General features: G+C 35.4%; 1 protein-coding gene across 1 annotated transcript; it reads right to left on the bottom strand.

The window, feature by feature from the left end:
• Nucleotides 1–427: 427 nt before the first annotated feature.
• Nucleotides 428–3,217, bottom strand: LOC142340041 (microtubule nucleation factor SSNA1-like). The gene is given in 3 exon segments (XM_075390442.1): nt 428–622; nt 2,954–3,064; nt 3,066–3,217. Coding segments are annotated over 3 exon segments (315 nt in total). The 5' UTR covers nt 3,183–3,217; the 3' UTR covers nt 428–535.
• Nucleotides 3,218–11,287: the final 8,070 nt, after the last annotated feature.

Raw genomic sequence — 11,287 nt, 5'->3', positions numbered from 1 at the left:
GGGATGCAGGGAAAAGGCATCTAAAAACGTCAATTTATGAGCTGAATTTTAAAAAGCAAAAAATTTCCAAATCCCTTCAAGAATCTAGTAAGGCACGCATCGGACCAATAATGGGCTACAAATAGAAACTGTCAAAAAAACTCATTTTTGCAGGTTTAATTCACTGACGGAACATAGCACAAATGATAATTTTATTGACAAACTTCAGCACTGAAAAGCGACTCTGAGACTTTTACATTTTTGAAAGCTAGCGTTATCTTTATCAGGGCGTACTTTTTTGAAATAAACGGACTTTCAAAACTTAAATATCAAAATTCGTTTGATTAGACCTGTTTACGTAGCCATACCTTTTCAACCTATCAGTTTTCTCCACGGCTAGCAGCTCCATTTGGCCTTGTCGTTCAAAGGTTTCTGTCAATGAGTAAAACAAAGAAAACAAAACGTTAATTACACTAGCAAAACTGTACAACTATTTACAGATGGAACTACTAAAAAATCTCAGTCTAAAACCAGGCAAGCTATATCCAAGTGTGGGTTACTTCATAGCTGCGCTTTCTTTCTTCAGCACATTGAGCAACACTTGCGAACTTTCTAGAATCTTGATGTACGCTGCCTCTGTCTCCTAAAACAATTCAGGATACTTCATCACTCGGTAGTCGTTGTTGACAATGGACACCTAAGATGTTCATTGCCCCTAAAATCAAGCCCCTCAACAACAATCAGTTGATAAAGTTAAATCTATTATTGTAGAATTGCACATCTTGAACATATGTTAATTTTGATGAAGATGAGCACTGAATTTTGGGGAAAAAAGGTAAGCCCATTTTAAAACCATTATTTTATAGTAACTCTAGGTAATTAACTATGGGTGGAAAACGTGCGGACACAGGAAGACAGCCACAATTCGTTATCTTTATATTAAGCTATTTGCCCAAATGCAACTCATTACCTTCAGCGGCTGTCTGAAAAATGATCACTTAACAATATGGGGAGAGTAGTACTCTTATGAACATAAGCCGACCCTCTGATTCAATAATGACTGTGTCAGCCATTAACTTTTTAAAACATACCCAGCATATTGCCGGAAAATAGTCGCCGTTGATTCCCATAACCAAGATTGGGATTGAAAAAAGAGAAAAAAAACTAATGAAAAAATGATTTTGTACAAACATTTTAAAGAGCGAACTATTTTGATGTCATTTTGGAGCTGAACATACTCCTTTTTTGTAGTGAGACGACACAGGAGCTAGTATCAATAATAATAAGCATTAGAGATGGTAACTAAGAAAAAAATTTCGAGTAATGGGCATCTAGAATTGGGCTTTATGGGTTTATCCCGTTTCTATTTCGGGTTTTGTTTTTTGCTACTGACTCTGTTCATTTTTAATTGCTTTGCTGAGCAACGGCTGTCTTAACACAATTTCAGCAGAATGAGAGAAGAATGAAACTAGCATAGAGAAGTCAAAAAGATTTCACATAAAATGTTGAACAAGCTGTGAACTACAGATCAATAATAAAAAATAACCACATTGCTAAAACTCTTGAAGCTTTTGCCCTGAAGGCCAAATATGATACAATTCAATATACTCATTAACTCACGCACAAACCTTGAACGTGACTTATTTGCCATTAAAGGTAGATGAGAAAAATGACAAATTCTTTAAAAAACTTTAAAAAAGCAAAATTGACGTTCAAATCCATTTTTTGTGTCCGGATTTCTGTCATGTATCCCATCTGCAAGACTTTAAAAAGTTTCGTTGGCCAGTAGAGATCGTTAATCTCAGAAAACGCCAAAAAAATTCAAAAAGCTTAAAAACAATTGCAACTTTTAACAAAATCTTCGTAATATTAAAAGCTTGAAAAACGTTCCATTACCACTATAAACTATGCAGTAACGTTTTATCAAACCCTAAAGGAGGTTCTTTGGCCCTTGAGGATAGAGAAACCTAAAAATGACAAATAGTTTCAAAAACTTCAAAAATAGCTAAAATTTGTGATATTAAAATGTTGAAAATCATTCCATGGCCAATAAAAATTCTTCAATAACCTATTATCAAACACTAAAGGAGGTTTCCTGGCCCCGGGGGCTGGAAAAAGTTGAATAATGACTATAAATGTCAAAAATTTGTTGAAAAATTGCAGGTTTTATCAAAATATTTCTGAAATTCGAGATGTTAAAATGTTGAAAACCAAAAGAAACTACGAAGTAACCTATTATTAAACCCTATAGGAGGTTCCTTGAAAAATCCAAAAACTGACATAAATTTTCACAAAAAATTGAAAAATGTAAAAATTAGTATAAAATTTTTATGGTTATGTTTGGAGGACCAAAAAAACATATAGCTCTTAAAATGGTCATAAAAACTGATTACGTCTTGCAAAAGATCTCTATCAACTAATACAAACCTCAATTTTAGACTGGTCCAGTTAAAAAATCGAAAAATGACGAAACAACGCGAAAAATTGCAACATTTTGGGCTCAAAAATGACCTTTTTGAGAAGTCATGAAAAAAGGTGTGAAAACACCTTACAAAAAAACAGAGCACCAATACAATCAAATTCTTGGATTGTAAAAGAATAGGAGCGCTATAATAGCCGGCTGAGAAGCTGAGGCGGCTGATAACTAAGAGGAACAGCCAACTAAAGTCGGACCACTTGCTTTCACAAAGCTGTGACTCTTTACAATAGAGGCAGAGAAAGCTGGGGAAATTTAGCTTCCAAATTGAGTAAAAACTGCCAGTATTTTGCTCACAGATGATCATGGAATTTTTTTTCTTCATGCCGGTCTAGACTGTCAAGTATTGAGGGCCGTTTTTTGTGACCAGTTACCAGAGGTTGTTAATAACGTCAAGTCAAATTTTTTTATAGTCGTTTTCAGTGGAGCACGGTATTTTAACCATAGTAAAGATAAGGACATAAGGTTTTTGAAATCTCAAATCAGATCTAATCAAACCTGTATGGTCCTGTCAAATTCATTCCTAGCTGCAATCTTCTTGGCTAGTCCTTCGTTCAACTTGGCCAGCTTCTCACTCAGCAGTCGGATGTCATTTTGTAGTTTGCTCTTTTTCCTCCTCCTCGACCAAAATCTGCTTTTGCAATTCGTCTCTTTTTGTGCACAACTCTTCTATGCACTTGACTAGCTCGTTGTTGTAGCTCTGGAGAGCTGCGCCTTGCTGAGACATCAGAACAAAGCTACAAAAACCGAATTCAAGATCTGAAAAATCAAAGGAATAAAGATCCCGCATAATTTTCTAAACCCTTGAGATTGCTCGCCAATGATTCCCTGCAATCAGATGTAAGCCATTGAGGATAAACAGCCCCAAAGAAAGAAATGCTGAAAGCTTCTGCAAAAGTTCAGTAAAGAAGGCCTCAGTTATGCTGATAATAGCGCAGAAAGGGCAGCTCGGCCCCTTCAATTTTTAGAAAATCAGATTTTTTCATAATGTAGGGAAGCGTTTATTCACTTCAACTTAACCGACTGACGACGGCCAATTTACTCTCAAACGGCAGGCGCGGGTCTCAATAGTATCGTCCTGTACAGCCGGACAGGTCTCAGTTTTATGGGGTACGTTTTTACTAGAGTGCATAGAAAAAGCTTTTGGAATCATTTCAGACTACTACTAAGATGACAAAATAAGAAATAACCACAATTTCTCTGCAGTTTTGATTTTACTTTTAGTAAACTACCGACAAATTAATTTAGCAGCTTTAAATTCCGAATGAGAGCAATTTATACCACGCGAAAATTGAGAGCTCAAGCGTTACAAAACTATTTGAAAAGTCAAATGGGTCAGACATAGAAACATAACCGACTAAACGTCGGAAGAATTGCTCTCGAACGCTAGTGGGAGCTCCAATCAATTGCAGCCTGCTTCAGTCGGGGGGAGGGGAGCCTAAATGGGACTAAGAAGTTCAATAGTGAGCTTCAAAGAACCACATTAGAGGTTAACATATACCACTATTAAGATTTAAAGTGAAAAATAGCACCAGTTTCGGCGCACTTTTCAGTTGACTTTTAAAATTAAATTGCCGCCAATTGAGTCAAGCTGCTTGAAATTGTGATTGAGAGAGAATTTTAGATAAAGCGAAACGCAAAAAGTCAAGGGGGTAAAAGTCAATCGAAAAGTCAAAATTGTCCAGCAAAAATTTTGCAAAAAAGACACACACGTTTACAATAATTGAACTTCGTTCAAGAGCAATTAAAGACCACCAGGACACATAATTACTAGAAAATTTGTTGCATGCAGTTAAAAACTTTTGTGGAGGTATGAGAAATAGAAATAAGAGGCCTCACCCAGTACTGTGCGTTGCGAAGAAAGTTCCATTCTTCACCTTGATTGACGTGATAGCACAATCAGCTCAGAAGCTACAACAAATTGTAAAAAACCTCTAAACAATAAAAAACACTTGAATGCAATATAAAAATCAGGTTTTGTTATATTCAATATTTTAAATATTTTAAGAACACTTTGAGTAGAATGACCGCATAACGAACCCGAAAAGTCAATTATTAAACGCAAAATGTCAAAAAAGAGTCCAAAATGGATAAAGCGACACAATATTTGTTTGACGGAGTAAACAAGCATAACAGGACAAATCCTGATTTACAGTTCAAAGAAATGAAAATTTTGTTCAAAAAGCCATACACCGTTCTATCGCTCAACTGTAAAAGCAATTTGAAATATATTGAAGACTTAAAAGTACTCGCTTCTTCTTTATCACTCCAGGTCAACTAAAATCACTGCAATTTGATTTCTCATCGACAACATTTAATCGAAAAAGTGTGCACAGATCTCAAAAAGAGAGCGACCCAATACAATTCCAATTCCGTGAAATGTAAAATGACCAGAATGATAGCCAGTCTGGAAGATGAGGGCTACCTGAAAGTTAGGAGGCTAAAAACCTCGTTTCAACAGAGCTTTCATATGGTACCAAATTTATTTTTCTGGGTTGTGTATAAAAATTTCTGATTTGGTCTGGAGAAAACCAGGTATCCTCAAACCAGCCTGAGCTTAAACAGGAGGCAATTCCACCCAGAAATTTTCGTCCAATTTTGTCCGTCCAATGTAGTTTTCAGGATTGCAACTCTTTAGTTATAGGCATACTGACATTGAGCCGACTAAGCTCGGAAGCAAACAAACCGACTAAGCTCGGAAAAATTGCTCTCGAATGACAGGGGCGCAAATTTATTCAGGGGCTGTAGCCTCCATAACGTTTTCTTTATGAGTGCTGAAACATCAGCCGACGGTAGGATTTGAACCCCGAGCTCCTGAGTTCGCCTCCGTCACCTCGACCGAGGTATTAACCACTCGGCTACCAGGGAATTGACATGGCGTCTTTAACAATAGGTTTTGTTTGAACAACAAAATTTATTTCTAACATAGCCGGCAGATTGCCGGAATAGCTGCGAAAGAATAGACCTGCGTGCCATATAATAGATAGAAACAGATACAGATCTAAATTGAAAATCGACGCCGCTCAAAAAAACTAGGTAAAAAACATTCAGCGATGAATTAATAAAGCTTGTTAAAATTCATTCCACAGAAGCCTCTTATTAGGGACCTTTACTGCACATATGAGTTCCTTCCTTAAACAAATTCAAATTAAACTCAAGTTTTAAAGTGCAAAAGTCAATTTATTGAGTGAGGTAAGTCACGTATGATCAAAATCTAATCACGCAAATAACCTAAAAACTTTCGCTAAAGCGAGTGAGAAATGACGTCACGCGCGCAAATACCGTTAGTGAGAGGAAGAAGTCATTCAGAAAATTTGACTTTTTCAGCTTTGCTGTGTGAACAAATGTAAAACGAAAAAAGAGCGTCAGACGACGAAACAAGAAACATAGCAGGACAAGTCCTGACGTACAATTCAAAGAATTTTCATTGACTAAACAGAAAATTAGACCTAGAACGGACTATGAATGGATTGGAAAAACCATTTAGAAAAAAATCCGATCCAAAAAATCGAAAAAACAGTAAAAATCAAAGTGAAATTTCCGCATGTGAACAAAAAACCACTACCGATAAAGCGAATTTTTGTTCAAACGCCGTATTCTTACTCTACTTTAAAATTAGAGCAAAAAAATTTCACGCCGCAAAACCACTCGCTTCGCTCCACTTCCTGTTTCGGCGTGACCAAAATCACTACTCCAATTTGACTTCAAAAATCATGAAAATGTGTGAACAGATCTTAAAAAAAACATAGCAGGACAAGTCCTGAAATACAATCCAAAGAATTGAATAACAACAGACCTAATGTACCAGACCAGAAGATCAATTGAGCAATCCCAGCCAAAAAGACAACCTCAAATGTTGAGAAAATAAAAGAATCAAACAAACTAAACAAAAAAATAACCATTGCTAAAACTCTTGAAGCCCTTAACCTGAAAACCATAAATCACACAATTCAATATGATCATTTTATTGCATATTGAATTATATTGCCACTAAATGTCGATTAACTCGAGAGATGACAAACGCTTAAAAAAAACTGAGAAAAGCAAAATTAAGGTATCTAAATACTGCTGGAAAAAAATTTAAAACCAATTTTTTATCTCCGGAGTTCTGTCATGTAACCCATCTGCAAGACATAGAAAAGCTTCGTGGGCCAGTAAAGGTAGTTAAACTCAAAAAAGTACAAAAAATTCAAAACAAAAAATCAAAAATTTTAACAAAAACTTGCTAAAATCGTTATATTATTATCTTCAGAACACTTTCATTGTCTCCAAAGACTATCCATTGTCCCTATTGCAAGCCTTGAACAGTTTCACTGGCTCATAAAGATCCACAAATTTGTAACATGATAATAATTTTTAAATTAAAATTTTTTTAAAAATATTATCAAGATATTACTGAAATTCTTGCTATTAATGTATTGATAACCATTCCATTACTTGTCGCAACTATGCAGTAACTTGTTATCAAACGCTGTAGGAGGTTCCTGGGCACCTGGTGCAGGGAAAACTCGAAAAATTTTCAAAACATTTTAAAAAAAAAACTTAAAAAATTGCAAGTATATTTTAAAAAACTGCTTAAATTTGTGATATTAAAAAATGGACAACCATTTTATTGCAACTAGAAACTATGCAGTAACATACTTGCAAACCCTATAGAAGGTTTCCTGGCCAGTGAGGAAAAAATACTAAAATTACAAAATTTAGATAAAAAATGCAATTTTTCTTTTAAAAAACCGTTAAATTCGGAATATTAAAATCTCGAAATAAGTTCCTCATTACCAATAAAACTATGCAGTAAACTATTATCAAAACTTAGAGGAGATTCGTTGGCCGTTGAGGTTAGAGAAACCTAAAAATTGTCAAGAATTTTCAAAACTTGAAAAAAATTGCAAGTTCTATCAAAAGATTGCTAAAATTTGTGATGTTAAAATGTTGAAAAACATTCCATTATTACTAGAAATTATACAATAACCTATTATTTGACCCAAGAGGAGGCTTCTTGACACCAGCGGCAGAAAAACCTCAAAAAAGGACAACATTTTCAAAAACCTTGAAAAATTTGTTAAAAATTTGAGTGTTTATGTTTGGAGTACCAACAGATTTAGCTCTTAAAATGGCCATAAAACGTAATAACCGAATGCCAAACACCATTATCAAACTTCACAAAGCTCAATTTCAGACTGGTCCAACAAAAAATTGGCAAAAAATGCAAAAATTTGCAACATTTTGGGCTCAAAACGCCTAAAAATGACCTTTTAACCTTGAATTACGGCCTTCCCATTAGCCTCACCACTCTAAGCACTTGAAGGACTACTAAACGCGGTTAAGGGCCTCTAATGAAACTTGATGCCCACTGAGCTTTACCTGTTTATCCCGTTTTGAAAGCTCAAAGTCATGAAAAGGTGTGAAAACATCTTACAACAAAAAAAAAGAAGACAGAGCACCAATACAATCCAATTCTTGGATTGTAAAAAAGACAGCGCCCCAATACAATTCAAATTCTTTGAATTGTAAAAAATCAAGAGCACCGCAATATAGCTACGCTCAGCTTACAGCTTCGCAGCTATAAAAAGATAGCAATTGAAATCACTCAAAAATTAAGAAGTGCGTGAAGTCACTTGAGAAGTCAAAGATTATTCTAGAAGAAAAGCGGAAAACGGTCAACCAAAAAATTGGCATACAAAAAGACACACGCACATTACAATAATTGCTTCTAATTAGAGAACAATAAAATATGTCCTAATTGTTTGTGAACGTCTGGATAAGCGCATAAGAAACTTTAAAAATAAGCCCATGAAATATATGTGGCAATGAGAAACAACGACCAACCAGCGCATCTGCTCATTTTTCCTATTTATACTATGAAATATATTCGGTAGTTAGCAAAGCATGCACTTTTGTTGCAGCACAAATTCATTCATTTATACGACAGAGACCATCAAGAGAAAACCAAGCTAAAACCAAAAACTGTTCCCCTCAGCGCTCAGGCGATAAGCTCAGGTGTTTTTACGTTTTCCTGAAAGCAAAAACTGGAAGTAAACATTTTCTATTAGAAGATATCTACATTTGGAAACTTTCTTCTCTTTAGTAGCATATAGTCAGCAAGAAATGGGGTTAAAAGGATGTACCTATGTATTAACATTAGGTATAGCCCATGATCCCCCAAATTCCAAAGATGTTCCTCACAGCATGATAACAGAGCTGTTTACACGAAGGGGATTAGCAAGATAGTGCCTTAACAACAAATTAATAAGGTCAATTACCCATTCCCATATTACACTTTACTAATGTCAAATTCCAAATATGCATCTCACAGCATGATACCCAAGCTGTTCATATGAGGAAGATTAGCAAGATAATCCCTTAATATTAAATTAGTAAGGTCATTTACCCATTCTCATATTACACTTTACTAATGTCAATTGCCAAAAACGTACCTCAGCATGATAACCAAGCTGTTCACACGAAGGGAATTAGCAAGATAGTGCCTTAACAACAAATTAGTAAGGTCCTTTACCCCTTAACAAATTGCACTTTACTAATGTCAATTTCCAAAGACGTACCTCAGAGCATGACACCCAAGCTGTTCACATGAAGGGGATTAGCAAGATAGTGCCTTAACAACAAATCAGTAAGATCATTGACCCCCTAACATATTACACTTTAATAATGTAATATTCCAAAAACGTACCTCACAGCATGATACCCTAACTGTTCACACGAAGGGGATTATTTACCCATTCCCATATTACACTTTACTAATGTCGATTGTCAAAAACGTACCTCAAAGCATGATAACCAAGCTGTTCACATCAAGGGGATTAGCAAGATAGTGCCTTAACAACAAATCAGTAAGGTCATTGACCCCCTACCATATTACACTTCAATAATGTAATTTTCCAAAAACGTACCTCACAGAATGTGACCCTAACTGTTCACACGAAGGGGATTAGCAAGATAGTACCGTGGCAACAAATTAGTTAGAATGAGTCATATGTTCATCAGAAGGAACTAGGGTGATTAGTAGGGTATTAAAGAAACAGCGGGTATCGAATTGATGGGACATAAGCTAATTTCTCATTCTCACATCTTTTATTAAAAAAAGGTCGTTTACTTAAATAACTTTTCAAAAATGTCCTTCTTTAATTAAGGTTTTTAACGAAAAATGTACATTTTTTATCTTCCATTTCAACAGATTTCAATTTTTTTAAATTAATTTTTTCCTTTAAAATAGCGTTTTACTGTGTCGTTTTTAAATTGAAGTTTCAATTTCCCAATTTCAGAAAAAGTCAATTATTTTGAAAATGTCAATTTCTTATTTTTTATCCAATCAAATAATCTGTCAGATCTGATTTTGGAAAAATGATGCTGAGAAACATTATCGATTCATTTTGTCTTTTGTCTTGGTTCAACATAAAAAGCCAAAAAAAACTCCGATTCTTCCTTTACTTCCTTCAACATCTTTTCTTTCAACACTTCATTCAGATTTAGATTACGCTCCTAACACGGAAGCATCAACATTTGAAGTGGTAGTAACCGATAACAATTTGGAATTATCCTTTGAGGTGGATTGCACTAGAGTAACAATAAAAACACAGACTACTAGCTTGACACTTCCGAAGGATTTGTGGAGAATTTTAGAGGCAGCTAGACATCATAACCTCCACCTAGCCGAAGAAAAAGTCAACAATTCAATGCTTTCTCTTCCAACTTATTTTCAAACCATTGAAGGAATTCGAAAATAACAAGGATTTCACCCGTTGAAAGAGCAAAGGTATTATGTTCCCGTACTCTCGTTACATAAATCACTACGGTGTTTGGTGGATAGAAGACATGTTCTGCAAACATGCTGACTAATTTTCTAAAAAATCAGAAGCCTTCAATGTGCCCCGTTTTGAAGACTTTATTCTTCCTCCGATCCAATGACAATGATGAGAGTCAATCATCTCATCCAAATATCCCTTTCTCGAACTACAGGTGTTCTCCAATCTAAGTCCTAATAGAGAGATAACTCGCTTGTGTCCGATGCTAAATTCTCCCGTGACTAAATATAAACTCATCTCTGACATCACGTGCTGTTACCAAAAATAGAAGTGACATAACTATTACGTCATGATGCACACTCTACTTTCATTGGCTACGAATTATTTTATAAGATCTCATTGAATACGAAGTTTATTTCTCGCTACTGTTCTCGTTCTTACCTAAATTTCATTGGTTCAAGATATCAAGCTCTTTCCTGAAGATAATTCACTCGTTTGTTTCTTTCCACTTTCAAAATTCATTTTCCCTTGCATACCCAATTTTTCATATTTCTGCTCTAAAAGCTGATTTTTTACTCACTTCACAACCTCACGCTACAGATGGATCAAAGCTCAGTCTCACCTAACTCGAAAAAACAATTCTCCTTTCCCATCAGCCACAAAATTACAAGGGAAAGCAAATTGTTACCTCACCACAGTTGGATTACCAAAATGAGAGCATGTTTTCACTATTTAAAGACACCAACAATAAAAAAGACAACGACTCAAAACCAAATGAGGAGCACGATGAAAGCAACAACTGTTCTTTCAAGAATACGGTAACCAGAAGTTTCAAATCAGCATCCCACAGGAAACCATCAACACAAACTCTAACTGGACTCACTTGAAAGTCTTTCGCGAAAAAGTTGAAAGTGAATATATTCTGCATCAATTTCTGATGCTATCGGCCAAAGAATTGAAGCTTGTTATTGAGAAGATACCTGAGATGATAAAAGAAGCACTACTGTTCGAACCTACTGTAGGCAATGCGAAGCTGGTGATTGACAAAACTTTGTTCCAACAGACTGAT

The sequence above is a fragment of the Convolutriloba macropyga genome, chromosome 5, assembly GCF_964194025.1.
Source record: "Convolutriloba macropyga chromosome 5, txConMacr16.3, whole genome shotgun sequence".
NCBI classification, from domain to species: domain Eukaryota; kingdom Metazoa; phylum Xenacoelomorpha; order Acoela; family Convolutidae; genus Convolutriloba; species Convolutriloba macropyga.
This window is presented reverse-complemented; position numbering and strand designations above follow the sequence as displayed.